The sequence below is a fragment of the Falco peregrinus genome, chromosome W (genome assembly GCF_023634155.1).
Source record: "Falco peregrinus isolate bFalPer1 chromosome W, bFalPer1.pri, whole genome shotgun sequence".
NCBI classification, from domain to species: domain Eukaryota; kingdom Metazoa; phylum Chordata; class Aves; order Falconiformes; family Falconidae; genus Falco; species Falco peregrinus.
This window is the reverse complement of record NC_073743.1, coordinates 22,064,640-22,088,628: the sequence shown is the minus strand read 5'-3', so window position 1 is coordinate 22,088,628 and position 23,989 is coordinate 22,064,640. Positions and strand designations below refer to the sequence as shown.

At 43.3% G+C, this 23,989-nt stretch overlaps 1 protein-coding gene across 1 annotated transcript in view; it reads left to right on the top strand.

Annotated features, from left to right (window-relative positions):
• LOC129783058 (netrin receptor DCC-like) overlaps positions 1 to 21,555 on the top strand; it is a 34,414-nt gene extending 12,859 nt beyond the window's left edge. Inside the window, exons 4-8 of the mRNA XM_055792718.1 lie at positions 4,149 to 4,375; positions 6,843 to 7,034; positions 10,730 to 10,885; positions 19,311 to 19,523; positions 21,458 to 21,555. Of these exons, the coding sequence (XP_055648693.1) occupies positions 4,149 to 4,375; positions 6,843 to 7,034; positions 10,730 to 10,885; positions 19,311 to 19,523; positions 21,458 to 21,555 (886 nt within the window). The remainder of the gene's footprint in view (positions 1 to 4,148; positions 4,376 to 6,842; positions 7,035 to 10,729; positions 10,886 to 19,310; positions 19,524 to 21,457) is intronic.
• The last annotated feature ends 2,434 nt before the right edge of the window (positions 21,556 to 23,989 follow it).

Genomic DNA, 23,989 nt, shown 5'->3' with positions numbered 1-23,989 from the left:
CTTAAGCCGTCAGTGGAGGCAAATCATATTTCTGAAGTTAATTAAAACTTGGCTGAACAAAGCACAATAAAGCATATTAGACAGAACAACCTGGTAGTGACCTAGGTGGTTTAGTAGGTATTTTCTGTCTCTGCCATCTAGGGGAGAATGAAATATCAGCCGTCTGAACCCTGTGACAATTTGACACCAGTAATTTTTTACAAGGGAGAAAAAATGGGAGTAAAGATTCAGGTGCAATAACTTACACAGTAGTGAGTAAAGGGAATGTATGGCTTCTGCACTAATTGAGATTCACACCCTCACTGTAATTACATCTTCCGCAGCATGAGATGCTTGCTGTCCTGCGCTGACAGCAGCTGCCGATGGGCCACCAGGGAGGGTGGACGATGGGGCCACCATCAGCTCCCATCCTTCACTCCTGGTCCACTAGTTTAAGTCCTGTGTAAGTAATAGGGATGTGTCAGTGTACATTTGGGAGGGCTCAGGGGAGGCATTAACCAAAGCGTAATCTACTCAAACTAATGGGGAACAAGTTGGCAGCCACTAAAGAGCCTCCATATTTCACCGCGGTGCTCCCTGGACATGATCCTGGTTTTCCACGTCCTGCGTGCTGGGGTAGCTCGTTAGCTGTGGCAGCTCGTTAGCTGTGGCCTCTGCCCCAGCTCTTGCACGGTGGCTGGATCTTAGCACAGGGGAGAGGACCGTGACGCCGGGTGATGGGAGAGCCGGATGCCTGTTGCAGCTTTCCAGGATGGCTGGCAGGAAAGAAAGAGGCTGAGCTGGAATGATTTTTCTGTAAACACTGGGGGAGATTTTATGGAAAAAGAACCATTTTGTATCCTCCTTCAGGTTTTTTGTACAGGACCACTATGCCAGTTGTTATCTCCTTTCTTACAGCCCAAAAGGCAAAGCGCACATTTTTGCCAGGTTAAGAGTAAAGAGCAGAAAATACAAAATATTAACTCATGCATCGTAAGGATGTTTAAGGGGAACTAACGTTTGCATTTATCGTTAGGCATCTTCAAAGCGCTTTGCAAACAGCACTAGAGGAGGCTCGGGGAGATGATTACAGCTTATGGGGCCATTGTTTCTGTGTCCTGTCTCTGAAACTGTCCCTGCTCCATGGAAAAAGGCATCTGATCGGAGCAGGATGGGATGGTTTCCTGTGCATTTTTTTTTTACAAGCAAAAACTTGTTTTGCTCAGGAGGACGGTTTATTTCTGAGATCCTCAGATAGATACATCTTCAGTTGTTATTAAAAAAATAAACTCGGCTGAGTTGCTATAACCTGAACTATTTTCTCTGGCATAATGTAACTGTAAAATGAAGGCAATGGCAAGTAATCTCACTCCGGAGTATTTGAAAAATTATCCTATGTAGCATGTGTATATTGTTAGGAGCTGTGTGGATGTGCTGTATAATGGCTGGAGTCACTGCCCAGATGGTGGTGTGCTGGAAAATATAGAAAGAGATGATGAGAAAAGAGTTTTCCTCTCTAGAGAGTTTATTTTGAAAGCATAGCTTAATTTCTGTTGTCGTTATTCAAGACTGCATGACCGTAATATATATTTTAAGGGCAGAGCTGAGCGCTAGTCATGCAACTATCCTTAGGAAAAAACTATATATCATTTTGGTCTGCAAGCTGGATGCATTTCACGTTGTAAAATAATTGAACACCAGAAATGCTGCCATCTGAGATCATTTTTTCAATTCCAAACTCCTTGTCTTCTCAGTCCCTGCTCCAGTTATAAAATGGGTAATGGACTAAATTTGAATCCCACTGTAAATCTCAACATGAACTTGCGAAGCGTCACTTTCCATTGCTGCAGCTGAAGTTGGAAGCTGATGGTGAAGCTTTCAGGACTGTATTCCAGTGATATAATGTGCTCGTCCAGTGCAGCAAAGATCCTGCCTGCCCCTGAAACTGAGGGTAGGTGCATTTTCAGAAGCCGAACCTCAACTTCTGCATTGCATAAAGAAAACGTTGCAGGGGAGGATTTATTTTCATTTGTTATTGATGACCTTTTCATATGCACTCCTGGCTCTGATTCAATTTGCTACTCACGGGCTGCCAGCGCAACAATAATTTGTGAGAAAAAAACAATGCGAACCAAGCTCGATCACGGTATGTATTTTTAAATGAGTTTTAAATGAGTTTGGAGTTATGGTTGGAATGACACTTTAATTAGAACCCTTTATTTCGAGGTGGGTATAAAATTACTTTGGGGCTGAAATTTCTCCTGCCTAGCTCAGGCCCAGATAAATTAATTATTTTCAATTGAAAGTGACAAAAAAGCTGCTATATCCCAAAGTGAAGGAAGGAATTCCTTATTTAGAACCAAAATTATGGCCTTTTTTCTTTTTTTCTTTTTTCTTTTTTTTTTTTTTTTGAGACAGAACAATTTTATTTTTTAACTTCAGGCGGGTCATACATTAAGGTTTGAAAGGAGGTGCTCATAATTATTCTTGCAGGTGTTAATCAGGAAGGTGCTAGGGTCTGTGCAAGAAGGTATTAAAGAACTGTCTTTATTCCGTGTTCTTTCTTCCTGCTCTTTGAAATACTGTCATTTTAAATTAGTAAGTTTTGGCAATTAGCAAGTAACAGATGAAACGTAGGAATTAATTATGACCAGAAGCCAACACTTTTATTTCTTGTGGGCTATAAACAACAATCCCTGAGCCACCCCAACCTCCCCTCCACCGCTAACTATCCAGATCACATTTTAAAATGAACCTTTTAACCCTTGAAGAGCTTTTGGGGTACCGACCACTCAAAAGACCTAAAAAACATTTCTGCCTTGATGAGTGGCAGTTTGAGGATGGGGATTTTTCTGCTGAAGTAAAATGTCATTGCCATCAGCTTCTGGGGGTGAGACAGGGCTGTGCCCATGGTGACATGTTAAATTACAGGATGTGGTTTTTCCTTCTCTTGAAAGCAAAACCTTTGGTGATGCCAGGAGCAGAAATCGATTCAAACAATTGGAGTTTCTTAAAGTTTAGCATTTCCTCAAGACTTTTTTAGGTGGATGACCCGCTGCCGCCTCCCGGTGTGCATCAGCCTGGGTGGTGACCTGAGCATCCTTGCACGGGTGCTACCCACTGCACACCCTGGGCAGGGCAGGGAGGGGGGTTGCGCTTGGGAAGGAGCCTGCCCATCAGTATGACGGGGGTAATGAGTAGCTAAAGGCACTCAGCTCCCCTGGGGATGAAGATTTTCTTTTTTTGTTACATAAAAGTTCACATGAATTTGAAAATAACTTGCCTGCAGCTTTTTCTATATCACAAGTATCTCTGTTTTTCCACTTGGGACAATAATATCACCTTCTTTTCACCAAGTACATTGATTAGTACAAAGGAAAAAGCCAGGGGTAAGAGATCTGGATTATTGAGCAAAAAACCCTGACAATAAGCCAGAAAAACTGTTCTTTCAGAGTTATTTAAATTGATTTCTGATAAGGCTTTCTCTACAGCTGTAGATTAGGCATGGCACTCCACATTTAAGGAGCGTACCTTTTCTTTAGACTAGAAAAAACCACACATGTTTTATTATCGATAGCCTGTGTAGTCGAGGGGAGTTGGAAGTTGGAGAGCAGCGGAGCAGTGCCCTCAGGATGCTCCTGGAGGAGGTGGCCACCAACACAGGAGTGTGTTGGGATACCTGTGCACCAAGAAAGGAGAGTTAACGGTAATCTGGGAAACACTACTGAGCTTTTCTGTAAGAAAAGCGCTGCTTTAGTGGATATTTACAGAAATACAACATAGGCTGCACGCCATTACGGAAGGTGTAAGATGTGCGTAACTGGGCAGAAGTGGGCTCAGCAGTCTTCAGTCGCCGTGTTTAAATGCAGGCACTCTGCAAATGCTGCTCTTCTCGAGATGAAACTGGCTGCTTTGGTTCCGGGAAAAGTAGTTTCTTCCCAATTTCTACATCAACTGATGCCAAAATTGACCCACCCTGCTGAGTCCCAGGCCCTTTCCCTGGAGCATACTCCAGGAAGCGTGGGACCACACCAAGGTAATGGCTGTCCTTTGAAGGACACAACCCGAGGGGTTCCTTAGAAAGACACCGATGAGGAGACATCTCTCTTTTGGTCTTATGAAGGGGAAAAATGTTCTGATGTGATGGTTTTGATCTTTCTTTCCCACAGGAAACATGCAACCCAAAGCACTGGTAAAAGGAAGGGCAGCCAGAAGGACTTGAGACCTCCAGATCTCTGGATACACCACGAGGAGATGGAAATGAAGAACATCGAGAAGCCGACGGGCTCAGACACCACAGGAAGGGACTCGCCGATGCAGAGCTGCCAGGACATCACTCCCGTCAGCCACAGCCAGTCGGAAACGCAGCTGGGCAGCAAGAGCACCCCGCAGCCCGGTGAGGGACGGAACCGGCTGGATGTCACTCGGAGATGTGGGGAACCGAGAATCATAGAAGCGTAAAATGGTTTGGCTTGGAAGGGATCTTTCAAGGTCATCTAGTCCAACCCCATTCCACGCACCCCAATTTTATTTTATTTTTTCCTCCATCACAAGCATAGAAATTTTCTTTAAATTAGTGCTATATCGGTGGTTAGTGACCTTAGCCCAGCTGATGGAGAAAGACTGAACCGGGCAAGATCCAGGAGGAAACTAGAAGAACTGACAGGTCTGTGATGGGTGCTGGGAGAGATGTTCCTGCATGATTTTTGCAGTGGTTTCAGACTAGGAGAAAACACATCCTTTTGTATTTTTACACTATTCTAACTTTTCAAGTTCAGGAATTCAACTGGAAGTCAAATGTTATTAAATTTTCATACCGTGCTAAAGAAAAACAGAGAGGGAAAAGGGGGCATAGAGAAGTAAGTGGAGGGGGAAGTGGAGCAGAGGGAGAATGTGGTTAGGAAGAAGTTCAGCAGCATCACCAGGAGCAGAGTTTGGGCCACGGAGACTGAAAAAACTTAGAAGTGTGAAGAAAGAAATTCTGTAAGGAAAATGTAGTTTGAGTGAAGTTTCCTCTTCCTTTTTTGAACCTGAGTTCACTGTGGCTGATCACAGTTTTTCCACCATCATGACAGAAAGTCTTGGGAGAGGCGGGTGGTGCATGCAGAGAGGGACGGAGGGCAAATGGCAGCGCAGGAGCTGAAACCATAAACACATTTGTCTTGAGTTCATCGCTAATGCATTGCTGTTGGTGACAGAGTGAAATAATTCCGGACTATCAGCTGGGGCTGTAAATCATGAAGGTGACTTTTTCAGATGCCTCTGATGTTTTTATCCCTTTTCCGTTGCTCCTGTTCTTGCAAGGAAAGAAATGTTAAAAAGGAACTGTTTTCAAAATTTTAAATGGATCTAATATTCTTTTCCTTGCGGGATTTTGGGGCCGGTAGTTTACTGCTTATGAAGATAAATGGGACAGTGATTTCTGTTGGGTTTAATACAGAGGTCCTTTTTTTATTAGACATTGTGAAAACGTTAAGCAGATGATTCCCTCTGCCTAACCAGATATTGCCAACGATCGGGAGCGCTGATCCAAGGCCCAGAAAGATCTATGTGAGAGCTCCATTGCCTACAACAGGCTTGGAGTTGAGTGCGTGGTAGGAAGTGATCACTGCGTATGAGCGCGTCAACAACAAAGGCTGGGCTAGATGGTTTGTGTATAAATGCCTTGGACCATAAATAAATGCCTTTACATTGTCTTCCCAGTCCATAATACATGGTTCAGTGTGGCTACCATGTATTCAGTGCCATACTTTACCTGGCTTTTCACTGGCAATTAGGTCTTTGAATGGCCATCGATAGAAGACTTGGCTCTTTATCCTGCAATTCAGAGAAGAGTGATTTGGAAAAAAAAATAGTCTTTTCAGGCATTTTTTTTTTTTCATTTTTCAAGGAATGTGTGTTTGCTTGGATGCATCAGAGATGTATATTTTGAGTGGGTGTATAAGCTTAACGGTATGACAGTATTAAACTGACTTCACCCATGGCTTATTAAAATACCAAAAGTAGCCTAAATAGAAGGTTCAAGTGAGACAAGGTATGAAGAGAGGAATACAGCTTTTATTTCCTTGTGAATTACTCCACCAAACATCCAGTTCCAAGCACGCTTTCTTCCTGCCACGTGTATTCGCTAGAATTTTTGAAGACTTCAAATATCCTATACTGACGTGACTAAATTAGAGTGTCCATATTGCAATACCTAAAGAGAATCTCATTAATATAGCTGCTGGGGCAGTTTAGAATTGGATGGGACCTTGGGCAGCATACCTCAGCTCTCTGATCTAGCTGTCCTAGTTGTGATCCAGGATCAGGTAAGGAGAAGATCCAGGCCCATCTTTGGCTTGCCATGGTTTCTGTAGAAAAAAAAACAACAGGATGCACAGGTGGGAAGAGCTACCGTGAGTTACCAGACAATCAGGACATAAGACTTCATGGCATCTCACAGGGAAGGTCATTTCCATCCATCAGATGTATTTCAAAGACCAATTCTTGGCTGCCAGGTGTTGTAAGTACCTGAATTTATGCAGTTTTTTTCTGGTCTCAATACTTGAATTTTAAAATAAGTTTGTAACAGGGAAGTTACAGGAAAAATGTCATTATTTTTATGAAGTGAATGGGGTTTTCAAGATAATTGCAAAGACAAAGGGGGTGTGATATCTTAATTCTCTTACAGAAACAAACAAGGATTTTATTCAGAAAAGGCAGCCAGAATAGTCTGTGCAGCTCTTTGCAGCTGATGACATTTAACGATCCGTTAAAATAATTGCATCCTAAAGAAACCTATGGATCTTTCTGCTAGATTCAGGGCGAAGAGAAGCATACGTTTACAGCGTTTTCAGCTGCCCTGTTACATTGTTTTTCTCTAGGTCCTGAGACAGAAGACATCGGAAGCAGCATGTCCACGTTGGAGCGCTCCCTTGCTGCCCGCAGAGCCACCCGTGCCAAGCTCATGATCCCCATGGATTCACAACCAACCAACCCTCGTGAGTACCAGGACCTTCCCCCGGCCCCCTTCTGCACCCCCCAAGCCACCCTCGCCCACCTGAAGATCTCCTACGGTCTTTCCAATACGATCTAGTTACGCCTCAGAAAAGCGAAACAGCATTAACGAGGTTTGGTTCATCGGGAAAATAAATAACTAAAAAGGCTGGACGCTCGCCCGGGTTTCTCAACGCATCGGTGGGAAAACTATGGAGGGAATTCAGAAATCATACTTCTGTTAGACTCAGTCCAGGCCAAGCCTGAAGAGTTTTTTTTGTATTTTTATCAGGTGGATAGCAATGGATAAATCCCTCTGTCTCCCTACTCTAAAACTTTAAAAACAGGGGTAAGAGTTCAAGCTGCCGGAGCAGAAGGTTTTGCAACACACAGATGTAAACTGTGATATTTTTATTAATATCAATCATTATAATCAGCTGAGGTTATTGCAGTTTCTGCTCTATTTTCTTTTGTCTGTTGTAGTTGTCTACACCGCTTTAGGCTTTTTTAATCTGGAGCAGCTCTTTTTATAAAGCCAAGGAAATGAGGATATTTTGAATAGGTCTTAAATTTCAGTGACCGCAAAGCATTTATTGTTGAACAAGTTTCACAGATGAAGCGAATCTTTTTCAAAGCAGCAAAGTACACAAGGAGAGCATTAGATAGGTTCTCCCATCCTGCAAAACATATTTAAATTTCTAAAGTTATTTCACATTGAAGCAAAGGAAGGGGGTAGGTGACAGCCTGCAGGCACCGGAGGAGGGTTTGGCATTGATGTAGTTCCTGGTGAAGGATGAAGCTTTGGTTCCCCGCTCCTCCTCCGAGCAACCCTGCCATCCGTCTCGTGGTAGCTCCCAGCTGTTAGCTAGACCCTTTGGCCTCACAAGATGGATTTGATCAAAAATCTATAGGAATTGGTGCATCCGTCTAAATAGCCTGAGTTAAGAAAAATGAAGGTGTGCTGACAGAAATCCATTTCATCACAAAACATCTTCCTAGCTCGGCTGGTTAAATGTAAGTGCCCGTTCGTAGGTTTGTGGAAGGGCAGATCACAAATGATATATCGGGGGGGAAAAAAAATAATAGAAGGAACGGATTGAAGGAGAGGAGAGGGAATAACCTACCGTGGCTTTGTTCAGTAAATTACTTAGTAAGACCTAGCATTGGTTCCCTTAATTTCTCTTCATTGTGGGTGTGATTTGGGTCATGCTGCTTAGCCTCAGCACCCAGCCCTTGCAAGGATAAAGCACCAGTGCCCAAGGAGAGACTGAATTCCCGTTCTTCATGCCTTGGACTGGTGCTATCACCACATTTCAGCCTCTCCCCTCCTTATGGTCTGGAAGAAAGACCTCTGGGTTGTTGCGAAAGCTCTTGTACCACCTGCCCGTGACCTGGGACACATTCCCATCTTGTAACCACACTAATCTCACACAAAATCAGGCAATTTTACCCTTTTTCAAGTGGGATTCTGCCTGGGCTGGCTTGGGTTGAAGGAGGGCAGCCGTCCAAGAAAATGGGTAGACTTGGAAAGGTGTGAGCAAAATCAGGACCGACTCAATTGTAGTTAAGATGGGTCAGTAGCAGGGTTAGTTAAGTAAAAGTCAATTCAACATGATTCTACATTTTGTAGAAAAAAATGCTCTTCAACGTAATTATGTTTCTTTCAGTCAAACAATGCATTTTGAGGAATTATGTCCTCTTTTCTATTTATTTATATTTTAAACACTATCCATCTAATCTACAGCGACAGCATATTATGATTGTTTGCAAATAATTAAACTCAGATTTATTAAAATCTTATTTGTGCCAGCTGAGTTATGCTGAATATGCCTTTTTTTTACCCAGAAGATAAAATTGAGGCTTTGTGTCGGATTAGGTGCTTTAATTAATTTCCCTCTGTTTGCCTGATACTGCAAGAAATTGTCAGCAGCGAGCGATTAAATAGATCGAAGAAGCAACATCATAATTCTGAAGTAAAAAACACATAGCATTAATTGTTAAATACCAAATCTGGAATTTTTCACACTCATTTCAATCAGCAGGCTTTGCATTTTGTGAACAAAACCACACCAGAAGGCGCCTTGGCTTTTCAGGGAAATAAAAACACATCGGCTCGGTTGCTACGGCAGCCTCTGGGATGCTTGAATACAATTCAAACTGTCCCAGTTTATTATTTCTGTAAGCTGTTCCTGGGTGCTGCTTTTTTTTTTTTTTTTTTTTTTTTTTTTTTACGTGATACAGTACATTTTAAATGTATACCAGTGTTTAGGGAGCTCTGTGATTTGTTTTCGGTGTCTTGGTGTATCAATATTAAGTGTAAATTCAATTGCTGACAGGCTATGACAGAACAGATTTGTTGTCATATCTGCTTGAAATTGCAAGGATTTATTGAAAATGTTTGATGTTTGCTTTTCTCTGGCTTCTCTACAATAGAGGGATGCAATGAATAGTAATCCTGTCTTACTTTAAAAATGAAAGTGCTAGGTACCTACACCCTAAAAAGAAATGAAAGAATGGACTTTGAAAAACAAGTTGTTCTTTAATAGGATTCAATAAAGGAGAGATATTTTTCACCGTAGCAGCAACGTTATAAATATTGTCAATAAAGCTGTCTTATACAGACAAAACGAAATGTCTGAATAGTAGAAATTCTCTTCTCAGGGTGGATGAATTGAACCCAGACAACTCTGAAGCTCAAATCACCCAGGTTAGCGTTTCTTCATGAGTTTTCTTCACCTCCCCGATTGTCCCTTACCTCTGGCAGTGCAGCTGAAAGCCGAGGGCTTAAAATTACCCTTGTAAAGCCTTGGCACCGCCATGGCTGCTTGTGTGACCTTGGGCAGGTAGCCCGGTTTGCCACTCTGTGTAATGATTGTAGTAGGAGCTAGATAGAATTAATTGTAATGACCATCTTAAAGTTTACAGCATTGTTTATAATCCATGTGTGAAAGGTGCTAGGCAAGCCCAAACCTTATCATCTACGAGCTGAAAATCTCTGCGTCTTGTTTAGCTTGGCAAAACTTGCATGAGAGTTTCCAAGTTTTTCCTAAAAGCTATGGAGAAATGTATGGTTCGTATAGCATTATGATCACCCGCTCTTCCAGCACCGATTGTTGAAAAAAAAGGAGGTAGCTTAGGGGAAAGCTGGAATTCATCACACCGTGATCCCAGTTTTCAAATCCAAGGCTTTCGCTTAAACGCAGCTCAGGAACTCGACTTTGCCGGTTTGCTGGGACATCTCACCCCGGTTCCTCACAGGCTTGGCCATTCCTGAGCAGGGAATGATGCCCAGCCAGCCTCATCTGCTGGGTAGACATGGGGGTCCCGTGCCATTGGGGACGTGCAGGAGTGCTGGGGACACCAGTGTGAAGGATGGCAGGGTTGCAGAAGGCTGCGCACCTCCAGAGCATCATCAGCTGAGGGCGGCATCAGGAATGCACGTAGACCACTAAAATAAGCTTTTAAATTGCCCGATCCGTTCCTTCTCCCTCATTTTTCAAGGGATATAAAGCACCCCCCAAAACGTGGCTGAATAGCTGGAACACAGACAAAAAGCCCTTTAATTTTACAGATAAGTGAGAGGCGTATTTCTGGATATTGAGGTGGCTCCTGTGGGCAGCGGCATGTTTTGTACCAGCCGTTTGGGTTCTTCGCTTTGGAAACGTGGTTGTTTATGGTTCCCTCCTGGCTCTAAGGCCTTTTTTTTTTCTTTTCTTTTTTTTTTTTTTTATTTTCTGAAAGCGCTCATTTAATCTCTCTCCTTCTTTCCTTTTAGCTGTGGTCAGTGCCATTCCAGTGCCAACGCTAGAAAGTGCCCAGTATCCCGGGATCCTGCCATCCCCGACCTGCGGATACCCGCACCCGCAGTTCACCCTGCGGCCGGTGCCATTCCCGACCCTCTCTGTGGACAGGACCTTTGGAGCAGGAAGAAGTCAGTACAGTGCTTTTCTTCTGTATTTTGCTGTTAAAGGGCATGGGAAGAGGTTGCTTTCCATCATTGGGATGTATAAGCTCTTGCCAATCCAATTGTGCTGCTGTGCTTTTTGGGAACCAGGATAAATCCAGGATGGATTTCTCTTCTCAAGCAGCAGCTCCAGTTGCAATTTCCAATCTGTACAGAACACCTTAAAAGCTAAAAGTCGCAGCATCTCTAATCCAATCCTCTCTTTTCTGAGGGTCTGTCAGTCGTTTCACTGTACTTTAATTTCCTTTGCTTTATTCATAAGGATATGCCCAGAAAAACGCAGGCTTTGAGAGCTCTTCTTCATCCCAAGGCAGAATCTCATATCATCACTCATTAAAATCATCCATGATAGCTTTTACACGACCTCTCCACATAGTGTCTTCCCAGCCTTAGCTGCCCTCGCTGCTAGAAGCATCATCTTTAACATCAAACTTGCTGAAACTGAAGTTGATTGTTTCTTGGTTCGATTATAGCAGGCACTATATATTTTATATATATATATATATATATAAATATATATAACGTTTATTTTCTTCCTTTTGCAGCTCCTTTTATACACGGGAACGCTGTTATCCCATCTCAGCATCACTCGTTTTTTCTCCAGGGTGAGCTCCACATACCTCTTTGCTCCTCTGCAGTAATAGATGTATGGTTTGCATGTTCCCGTAACTCCTCTTTACCTTACGCTGCGGGAAGTGCGTGCCCATCCTCACCCTCATAACTTGAGTGTAAGCCTCTGCCGCACCATCTGTGCTTCGTTCGAGCCTAACGAGCCTACTCTGGCATATTAATTACAGTTGGAGGGTTCTCCCTTAACTCCACTGCATGTCAAGGCTGAATTATTGACACATTAATGGCAATCTGTTACACATCTTTTTTTCACGTCACCAAGACTCGGTGCTGCTGGTCCACAGGGAACTCGTCTTGAAATGACTAATTTTTCCTCCTCTTGGACTGGTGCTTTCAGTCAGTTCAGACAGATCCTTGGGGACCGGTGATTGAAATCCGGTGGTGGGACTGTAGGTAAAAGGTGGGTTCAGGTGTCCTAGTCATCACCCTAATGCCATTCCCCCTCCCTTCAGAATGGTCCCTTCAAAGCTAGAAGGCAGTTTCCTCTGGAGAGCCTCGCCGGCATCATCAGGTTTTGATCTGCTGCTTAAATTAATACCCCACCCACCACAAATGCAATGCATGGTAACGAAGTCGATTCAGTTTCTTGTTTGACATATAATAGATGTTGGGGAATTAACAAAAAACCAAACCAAACCAAAACAAAACAAAAAAACCCTACCCTGTGTCTGATCACGGAGATGGAAGAAAAAAAAAAAATTGAATTATTTGCTTAGCCATCATCACCTCGACCTGCTCATAAAGGACCTGAGCATCTTCAGTTCCAAAATCCGGCTGTGCCTGTGAGGGGGGTTTCCCCAGGGATGCAGGCAGCTCAGCTGGGAAGTACCATGTGGAGCGGTGGCTGGGACACCATTGCTGAGGGATACGTTAGGCACAGCCCCCAGAATCCCATACCCCTGGTGCATTCAGCTTCTGCCTGAACCAGTCGCTAGTTTTACATGGGTAGTAGTTGGGAGATGAGATTTTCAAAACAAGGAATGCCTTTGAAATCCTGTTGGATCCTGCTGCTGGAGGAAGGTCCGTATAGAGAGGTATGGGCTTGCCCAAGCCCTTCGAGTGCAGCATGCTTGAGAGCTGAGCAGGAGATTGCTGATGCCCAGAAGTTTTCTGCAAAAAGCTTGACTACAAATCAGCTTTAAATTATTCAGAAGACCTGATGGGCCTTGAAAAAGCTCCAGCAGTGAAGATTCCAGATAATTTGGGCAACATCCCATTAAATAATTCAGAAGCAGTGGATGTAGCCTTGTTTGGATAGCATCTATTTCCCATTATTGAGTTCTGAGTAATCAAGACCGCACGGTATTTTGAAAATTAGCTCAGCCCCTTATCAATGTGTCGTGATGACCTGTTAGAGCTGGCACAGTTTTGCTCTCTGGCGAAGGCTTCCAAAGCTCCCAGGTGATACGAAATGCCTCCGAATGAAATGCTCTTTTCCTTTGCCATACCCTCCATGTTCACCGCCGTGGCAAGGAAGCAAAGGCACAGACAAGGATGCGGCAATAGTGTTTGTTTTCAAGTGACACTTGAGGCTGTCAGAACCAGCCAAGCAGTTCACTAGGTTTATTTTGTAATATTGTTCATTACTTTTCAGTCCAAGGTGGGATGAAGAGGTGTAAAAGTCTATTTTTAATATGCTGCTTGACGGCTTTCTGGGCATATGGGCTGGTGCTGGTGACCTCCCCCCCCTCTGGAAGAGCGGACAATCTGCAATTCATCCGACCGAAAAGCCGCTGCTTCCTTTGTGGCTCACCTCCCGCTGCCTCACCGCCCACCTCACTGCAGCAGAGAATGGGGATAGATCCACGAAATCACTCTTCATGCTTGGAATTTGTTTATTTTTCAGCTGTTTTCTTAATACGATCCTGTGGTTGAGAGCAACTAGCAGTTAAAGAGACTATAGAGACAACACCTAAAGCTTTTTTCTCTGCATATGTTTTACTCCTCAGTGAAAAATTCACTTGATACTTGACCAATTGCAGCTGCAGCTGAAAAAGAGCTATCCAGCAATAATTCCTCTGTGATGGAGCCTACCTGCGGTACTGCATGACCGAGCACTTATTGATCAAGACGTAGCAATCCCTGAATAAATCATATGCCGTGCCATTAGCGAGGGTGTTGCTCGGCATCCTGCCATACAGACAATGCTTGAACACCTTCTTCTGTTTCTGAAGGCCTTATTCATTGACCCAAAGATTTGAGTGCTGCAGCTTATCTTTAGGACAAATGTTCTACTGAAGAGGAAAATAAATAATAAATAAAAAAAGGATGGAGAGTCAGGCCCCGGCTGACTTGAATAATAAGCTGTCTCGCCTGTTTGATTACTGCTGATGACACTACCAGCCATACAATACAATTGCTAAATATCAGTTTTTTCCAGACAGAAAAGGTCTCTGAACCATAATAAAGTGACTGTTGTCTGGTCACCAGTCCTTCCCACGGCTTGCGTTCTCCTCCGGAGCTCCATCACACCCACTGCTTACAGCGTTATCAAGACAGGTAGGAGAAGATGGTGACATGCCTAGTTTGCCATGTGTTACGGAAGGAAAAAGCTGCTCTTTTTTTCCCCACTGCCACAACTAGTGGAGATGCTGAGCCAGCATGGTCTCCAGTAGGGAAAGAAGAGAGGTGGGGGAAACCGTATCCCGCTTGGGAGGTGCTGAGGTGGCCCCATCCCTGTCCTGCCCTATCCCACCCGCATGCTGGTCAGCATCAACAGACCACGTTGTGGTCCCATCCTGATCACGCTTTTACAGGAGGCAGAGGGCTTCTCTTCAGGCTAACTTTAAACACTACAAGTGGTCTAACAGCACCATTTTTAGAGGGAGCCATTCATCAGTGTAGCGCCCTGAGATGTTCATCTGAGATGAGCTTGGAGATGTTCAGAAAATACAGTGTTTGGTTGGGTTTTTTTTTCCAAAAAATAGAGATATATTATTTGCTAGTATTAAAAAAGCAAGATTGAAAATTGTGTAAACCAGAACAATGAAACAGCAATGATATTAACAGCTTGAGATATAGCCGTAGAAAAAATATTATGGAATGGAGGTAACTTTTCGTACAACGAGCTGTTAAGGTGAGATGCACTAACACAAATATTTCCTGAGCACATTTCCTCTTGGAGCTGGCTTTCTGGCGGCAAGCAGTCAGCTCTGCGGTGAGCTCATCCAGCTGGGAAGCTTAAATCCCTTCTAGCGCAGAAGCTGCGTTCTGGACTTGGTGGAAACGGTCATTTTACTCAAGAGTTGGGTTTGGGTTCAGCAGGGCTTGGTTTAACCACATACGACTTAAAAACGGTTCTGCCATCTTTCCATGATTTGGCTTTGGAGTGGCAATTTTTTAAAAGTGTTCCTCAAAACTGCTCTTTGGGATGTACCTAGAATTGCACCAGAGTAGTAGCCTGACGATTAAACCTGCTAAAAAAAATATTGCTGCTTGGGCTGCGGTAACATCCAAAGATCTGAGCGGGAATAAGCCCTGGTTTGTCAACAGGACACAGCTATATAGTCTCGATCGCCTGATATTTACAACTTGCGTAAGTTCAAAAATACACAGAAAGTCATTAGCAGATATGGAGTAAAGTTCAGTCATTTTAAGTCCCCATCTACCATCACATACTTTGAGTTGTTATTACCTTTTCTTTTCAATCCATATTGATTTTTTCATTACCTCAGACTGTGGCAGAGCCAATAGCTACCAATCCAAGTGGGAGTATTTCCAGTGTTACCTCTTAATAGCAGCTACACGATGTAAAAATATGTTCAGAGACCTAAATTCATTAAAATGGTTAACAACATCGTCAGAAACAACAATTAGGCGAAAGCAAAGGGAAGATCAAAAGACTCTGTATCAGATATTCTTCTGCTCGGTGAGCAGTGTCCACAGCTATTGGTGTTCAAAGCAAGCTTATTCCCAATGTTCCTCGTGTATAAAATGAATGCAAGTAGGACTTTATCCAAGGTTTCTCCAAAGTAACGAGACCCTAATTGGTTTTACTGGGCTTTAGAACAGATCTTCATGTGTAGCATAGTATTTGCCTTACTCTGGCATGGAATTCAAGAGCAAAAGATTGCAACGGGAATGCAGCATGGTGCATTAATCTGCTCCATCTTAAAGGTCAATTGGGAGTCTACCTTCTTTCAAAACAATAGGGTAATAATTGGATCTGTGGAAATACTCAGAATTCTTGGGCACTTCTGTTGTGCTGTATGAAGGCAAATAATCTGGCTGCTAGGCAGGGGACTGATGTGGGTGATATAGGCAGCAGTAGCAATGTGCTCATCTTCATCCATCCTTCAAATAAACAATCCATCCTCTCTTCCTGCAGGGACTTGAGAGAATTGCAGATTGATGGTTCTCATTATGTTTGCAAGCATGCACATCTTATTTTAGAAAAAAGTCTTCTCAAGCATGAAACACCTTCATTAGACCACTTACCTTCAATATTTAAATCCCAACTCTAGCTTCTAATTTTAATAGAGTCATCACACCTTTCTCTTCAGTAATAGCTGGAGGATAACCTGAAGTCTTTTATGTAATAACGGTTATGTAGGTCTCCAGGTTTTACAACTAAATCTTTGAGATAAGACATACCCATACAGTAAAGCCGTAATTTAATAGCCTTTTAATGCAGAGGCCATTATGCTGATGCTAGCTAATAAAGCTTTGCTATCCGAGAGCACCACTGCAGAAAATACCAAGGAGGTATTTGATGGCCAGCAGCAGTGAAGTGTCTGGCTTGCTTGTTTCTCCAAAGAGGTCAAGAGCCTCCCAGAAGAACTGTCCTTAAGGACACGATGAAAAGCGTTGGGCTGGGGAGGAAGTTCAGTCTTTGACAAACATGCCAAAAGACATATTGAGGCTAAGGGCATTGGCAAAAGCTTTTATTCTTACTTTGAGCAAAGCCCTGGCCAAGGATTTGCACTAGAAAGCGTTGCAGCCTCAGGTGCGTCCCTCGGTGAGACTCACCCGCTGGTTTGCATCTTCCTTGACTAGGACGAGAGCGAAGTAGCAACAGGCTGGGACACCTTCTGGAATGTGTGGGTGGTGAGGAAAGGTGGGATGGGCCTAGCTCTCACTCCTGCTCTACCCTGTTACAAACAGCCTCAGTGTCGCTGCCCTCCTTGAGGAGAATTTTAGTCCGAGGAGAAGAAGAGCAAGGGGTCTGCTGGGCAAGGAAGGCAATGGAAGAGCAGAGCCAGGGCAATGTAAAGAGCCTTGAAGGTGAAAAAAAAGAAAATGAGCTGCAGATGAGCAAACTTTTACGAACCGTTGTCGCGACGGAGGGAAGACACAGTCACTCAATATGAGTGATCAGCAGACTTCGTTTATTGTCTCTTACAGTCACCTTTTATGCCTTCTTATAATTAGCTCATACATATTACAAAAGTTAAGCTCATTATTGGTTAGTTGCCTAAATACCAAGCCCGCCCCTTGTTTCTCTTCTGTAGTTATCTGTTCCCACCTGCAACATTCTTTTCCCACCAAAATCTTCCTGTTATTGTGTAACAAGGACAGCCAAAGACAGTGTATTTTTGCTTTACTTCAGATAAGCTGAGAGAGATGTGCATTTTTGTCCAGCCAGCTGGACTATGTCTATGTGACCCTTTTCAGCTAGCCAGTTATCCACAAACCGTGAATGATTTTGACCTTGGTCTGATCCTGTAGTTGGGTTCCTATCCACCGTGTTGCATTTTGCCAGTGTGATATTGCCATAGGAACGAGCAATTGGGCTGTGGAAATGAGGAGAAATCCTCATTTCCATTTTTCAAAGCTGTTTTTCCACTTAGTAGGTTGTAATTACTTACATACTTTGACATTAATTATTATAAAATGACTTCAGATTTGACTTGGCTGTGTAATTGCATGTTACTTGCACAATGAGTTCTGGTTGTTGCAGCAGGCTGTGAAAGAAACCAGGTCCTCTGGAGCATTTTGGATCCCAGTATAATAACTAATTCTGATAGCTGTGTGTCAGGAAAGTGGTTTTCTTCAGCAGAAGGTTGAGTTTTTCCTAGATATCTGTTCCCTGCCACAAGCTGCATGATTAACTGTCATGCTGGGAAGCCATCCCAGCTGGCATGGATACCCTGGGGATGCCAGACCAGCACCAACACATTCAGATGAAGTTCCTGTTGTGATGGGGCTCTTCGCTATCCATTTGGCTTCTTCCTTCCATGGTTCTGCTTGCAAATAACGTCAGCGGGCACTCTCACCAAGAGGAGAACTTTCTCCCAGTGCTGCTGCTCGGGGCCGTGGGGCAGGAGCTGGGAGAGGGGCCAGGATGTGCCCCAGCGGGTCCTTGCTCCGGGAAAGGCTCAGCAGCAGGCGCCGTGCAGGATTTGGAGATCAGGGATGGTGTTTCCAGTTGGGTTGGCTCTTTCCTGGTGCACGGGGAAATGCCATCCACAAAGCACCGCAGTGGAGTTACGCTTATCAATCCTCCTTGTAATTAATTCTTACCTAGTTTGGCTTGTCAGGGTAGGCATTGTGGTCAGGAAGAGATTTTAAAGATTTTTTTATCCCCATTTCCGTTCCCTTACAAGAACGAAATAATCTGGTTTCTTTGGGATTCTTATTTACGTCTTTTTAGATGGAAATCTTTTTTATTTATTTTTAATTTCTTTTTAAATGAAAAATGTATTTTCTTAAAGTCTGAATGACGTGGTACAGTGTTGTGTAAACAGCAGCAGTGAGTTTCTCTCCACGACCACGAGTGAGCGTTAGGTGACCAGCGATGCTGTCAGGGGGGTGCGAGTGCGCAGCCTGCCTCTTGCTGGTGTCTTCTGTCCTTCCTCCTATGCAGCATCTTCTCCACTCGACACACTCCGTAGAAGATACTCTGATTGTAGGCTACAGGACGAGGCTGTTTTGCATCTAACAGGTTTCAGTAGGTCTCAGTTCACAACTCACCTTTTCCTACCGTCGTGGTACCGGTGATGCCAGCACTGTGGATTGTACGCATCCTGAAAACTCCGACAGCGCCATAATGACGATGCAGTTTATAAGTTTGGGTACCACACGTGTTTCCAGAGGGTTGTAGGAATAACGGGCTTTGCTCTTTGTCTCAACCTTTGTTTTCATTAATCCTTCAGCTGCCTGCTTGTGTTTCCTGGCGTGGGAAGTCCACGACAGAGGTTGATCTTGAAAGCTTCTTTTAAGGAATACCGCAGAACATAGCGAGGTCATCTTTTATATGAGGTTGACATGGAACATTTAAATCTCTGAGGAACTGGCTTTGGATATAGGCTAATAAAGCAGCAATCCACTGCTTTGGCACACTAACCGTTACCGCTGTCTCCAGGAAAAACAATATTGGTAATGGGTTATGTGGAAATGAATTAAGTCCTTTCTTTGTCTCCAGCTTTTCCCCACTGTGACTAGAACAGTATCGTCATGCTGGACACACCGAGTTTCCATAGCCATAGATTGTTTCAATCTCCACGTGATGTATTTATGTCTTTATGGATTTTTAATATCTAAAAGCACATAAAGAGGAAAGACAGAAGGAGCTAAAAAATATTGTGGGTTTTGTTTTGTTGGGTTTTTTTTAAGGAAGTTGTTTTGCACTTCAAATGGTTTTTAATTTGGCTGCCAATGACTTTTGATGGGACTGTTCACACATCTGCACCTTCTTGGAGGGTGGAGGCAAATGCTGGCCCTTCTGTTGAAAATGACCATACAAATAGGAAATGAGACATTAAAAAATACATCCATAATAGTCTTCCCTCCCCCCCCCCCCCCCCGGATGGTTCTCTTGCAGCTGTTAATGAAGGCCCAGCACCGCAGCAGCTGCCCTTGCTGCCGCAGACGCAGCCTGAGCACTCCAACAGTGAGGATGCCCCGAGCAGAATCATCCCCACCGCCTGTGTCCGCCCTACGCACCCTCTGCGCAGCTTTGCCAATCCCTTGCTACCTCCGCCCATGAGTGCAATAGAACCGAAAGTCCCTTACACACCGCTTCTGTCTCAAACAGGTAAGAGTGATGGGGGGAAGGGCTGCGGTACCACAGCTGAGCTGGTGACACAGTTTGTCACCCAACAGATAGCGCGAGGCCGTCCCGTGCCTTGAAGCCAGATCTGTGAGTGCTGACAGAATGGAAAGTGGATATGTACATTTATATGATAATAATCCAGTATTTCATTCTGACAAAATGGAATCAAAATTCAGGACAAGGCAACAGCTTGAAATCAGAGTTAACAAGTAAGTGATAAAAATGATTTAAATAAGATGTCAAATTAATCACTTGGTCTTGTTTCCAGTCTCCTGTTATGCTACAGTAACTTGAACCAGTGCCACTTGACTCTTGTTTCAAGGCTTTGCCTTTTTGATAATGAAAAGACTATTTATGTATGCTGGAAAAGAACTGACTGCAACCCACTCCAGTGTGCAAGCTACTTAAAAATTAAATAGCAAGCGTGCAAGGAACAGAAAGGAAATTATTCTATATTTAAAATTAAAAAAAAAAAAAAAAAAGGCTTTAGACCGGTGCCACTGTTGAATGAAGCTGCAGGCTGGTGTCAAGGCTGCACGTGGCTGTAGGGGGACATTCATCCTTGGGTGGGGGGAACGGTGCCTTTCTGGCTGGTTTCTAGGTCTGTTTCCAGAGCAGCATCATTTCTGGAGAGCTGTTTTAAAAATTCACCCTTGTCTGGAATGAGAACGTTTGGGCGATGTATCTGGTATCTGCTTTGTTTGTGAAGTGGACCCGGTGCTAGAAGTGTTCTTCACATGAACTGGTATCGTTTGAGTAGCAGTGTTTGCCTCAGTGACCCTAGCTACTAGAGCTATTAAGAAGGAGAAAAAAAAAAAAAAGGGGGGGGTTGCAGACTGGTATCTCGTTTTAACTGTTTACCTTACTCCTTTAGCTTGGATAATCTCCAGTTTGGCTCAGACAAACTGGAGATTTCAGCTTCACTCTTCTATTCTTACACAGCTTTGCAAGCGTAGCTTTCTTGCCATACAGCATATGTTAGGTCGATGTTTGCAACAAGCAAGCTACCAAAACATCTCTGCTTTTTTACTGGAAGCACCTGCTATCCATCAGCAAGTAATGCAGTTTCTGACAGCAGACAGAAGTAGATAAATCCTTATTTACTGGAGAACGGCTTTTGCCAAATAGTGCTGCTGAATTATTTTTTATATATAACGGAGTCCATTCATCTTTATGTAGTACCACATTTTACTTTATGAGGATCCAATTCTACTTGTCTTACTCTAGCAAGTAAACCCAGTACCTTGAAAGGACTATTTGTTCTCTAAGTCAGTCAGAGTTTACATTTTAACTATTATAATTAGGAGGCATGGCAAAGAGAGGAACTCAGGGCATGTTACATGTCTTCATAAAGAATCTGATCATCCTGAAAAAGAAAATTGCCTTTTTTTCAGTAAGTAATCTCACATAAGCAGATGCAAACAATGTGTCATTAGGTAAAATGAAGAGCTGAAAGTTTATGGCAATAATCTGCCATAAAGCAGTGGAAATAAATAAAGCAAATGCTAAAGGGATGAAAAAATCTGGTTTTCTGGACTCTATCACATAGACAAAAACATGTTGTTGGCTTTTATATGGCGTTCAGACCTATTGTATTCACTGGAATACTGAAACCACATTTTTTACTTTTTAGAAATGTATATAACTTCATTTCTGCTCTGCTTTCAGCTGTTTGGAGGTGTTGGGGGTGATTTATTTCTCTCTATGTATGGTTGCTCTCACTTTTCTCAATGTACTTGTCCCCGGAGTCGTTAGCCAGAGTGATGTTGCCTCCTCTCCCGATTTCTCGTTGCAAGGTTTCCTTTGCGCAGGGTGCCCAGCTCCTGCACCTCGTCCCTCCAACCCAGGCTGCTCTTCCTGTACCCACTCCCGAATCCCGCTCCTCTGGAACCCAGATCTCTCTTCTTTTCACTCAGAATGGGAGTGGAGAGAGAAAGGAATGAAAAAGGGACAGCACGTCACCGGCAGTTCTGGGTCTTTAACACTACTCACGGGCATGATGCCCCAGCCGTAGATAGATACCCACAAAAGGGAAATTTTGAGGATATTTGAGAACTTTTCAAGGCTTGTGAGGTATTTCTCTGTTGGAACAAGCCTCCGAGAAAAGATGACTGACATGTCCCTCCTCCTCCCTAGTCCCCGCTGGCCGAGCTCCCTGTGGACCAGTCGAGGTGGTTCCCTTAGGGACCATCAATGCCCATTATGCCCCACGTAGGGACATCTCAGCTTTAAAAGGCTCTTAGCAAATTCCCACATTGGATTAACTGTTGCTTTCCTTAACCTGAGAGATGGAATTAATTAATTTTTCATTGCATTTTTTAAAACTAAAGACATTTTTACGTGTCCTATGGAATAAAGCAATAGGGCAAGAAGTGATAAACTCAACACTTGAACCAATTAAGCTACTCTTTACATTGCTGTTCTGTTTTTTTAAATGCATGTTAATCAGGTGTCCTATCCCTTTGGGTAGTCCATACCTAATGGAACAATCCTGCAGAATTTGGAAGGGGAGAAGATTGTAGAGGTTGATCCGGAGATTTCCAGCAAAGACTTCATAGCCCTGGAGCTGGTGCCTACCACTGGCCCTCACGCAGTATTAATGTCAAAATAAATTTTTGGATCTTGCCCAGGGAAGGGATGAGCGCGGGGCTTTTTCTTGGCTTTGATTGACCTGATGCTAAAAGGAGGTATCTCCTCTAATATTTGATCTATTCACTATATCTCCGTAGTGGCAGTATAATTAGCTGTTAAACTCTATCATACGGTTCATAAAAAAGACATACAAAGATCATTATTCACTTGTGGAGGATTTTGCCATGAGGATATGAATAAATATTGAAAAGGCTGTGCTCCTGGCTTTGGGTCATGACATCAGCCTAATCCAGAGCTAAATCTGCCATTTTTTTTAATTATTTTTTTTTTTTTTTCCCTGGAGCCCAGTAAATCTGAACTCTTCACATTAAGCCCTTCCCGTTGATCCTTTATAGGATAAACGATGGAGCACTTGAGGTTGCTGATAGTTATTCTGAAGGCGTGAGAATCACTCCGTGGTACTTCCAGTCCACCCTGTGGCTGCACTCGCTCCTCTTTGCAAGTCATACACACAGGCATGTAAGTGATTTGACTTAGTCCCCTTTCAGGTTAAATAGAAAATGTTTGATGGAGTGTTGAGCTTATTGCATTATAGATCTGACATAAATTCCAGAAATGGATGGGAAAGATTTATTTTTTTTTTTACCCTCACAAATGAGAATTCCTTTTAGGTCTTGATGATCCTGAATTAGGAGGTCATTTTTCTTCTCCAGAAGCAAGTGCAAGGTGGTAGAAAATACCACCTGTGAATTGGTGTTTTTTATATTCTGTCACAGTTTTAAAACTTCAGCTTTTTCAGGCTCCTGTATCTTTTGTGAGGTTGTAAAAATGCTGCATTTTTTTTCTATTGCTACTCCACTAAAAAAAATAAAAAATGCAGTTGGAAATCTAAGCTGTCATCTTCTCGGTCTTCCTGGAATCACTCAGTGATACCCCAGAGCTAGAAACCACTTCATTATACAGCAAAATCAAGCTTTATTTTCCTTCTCACTGCTGAGCTGGGAGGAATGCCCCAGCCGGCGGTGGGCTGGGCGCACAGGGGAAGGCTTGCACTGCAGATGAGCTGCTCAACGTTTATTTCTGTGCTATTTTTGGGGAAAAATATATATATATATAAAAAAAATCTTGTCTTTTCAAACTCGGCTGGCTTAGGGAGTAAAAGCGAAGGGTGAGGTGAAGGAATCTGGCAGTAAACATCCCTGTGTAAAAAGCAGCAGCTGGATATTGCCTGGACATTCGAACAAATCCTTCCCGCATCCAGGCTGACCCCCACACTGTTTTCATTACCAAATGGGATAAGACAGCCTGGTAAGAAAATGAGCTCCATGAGGGATTTTTTTTTTCTGCTTTTTTTTTTTTTTATTTCCCCCTTTTCCCTGAAGCCATTGTAAGAAAAGAACCAGAAAAACAAGATAAGGCTGGAGGTTTGCAAAGCCGCCGTTCAAACCACACGCTAACGGTCAAATAAATAAGGGATGAAGTCAAGAGGAATAAAGTGTATTTGGGTATTAAGCGGTGACTCCTGGGCCATCATAATCCCAAAGAGCAAAGGTCTGGGACCTCGGCGGGGGCTGGAATTACGGCGATCCTTAGAAGTGTGGATATAGACCAAGTACAGTAAGGCTTCCCATCGTGCTGGTAACAGTGCTCCTGACAGGAGCAGTGGTAAAATCCTGGTGACACAAGTGTCTTGAAGGTGGGATCTCAGGTGGAGAGTTTAGAGATGGAAATTCCAAGAATAAAACTTGTGGCTGCAAATTAGGCAAATTTTGGAGATGTGAACTTTGATCACTGTGGTGCTAGGCTTATGCATTTAATTGCTATCCATTTTTTAGAGAGCTTAATCCCCCCTCACA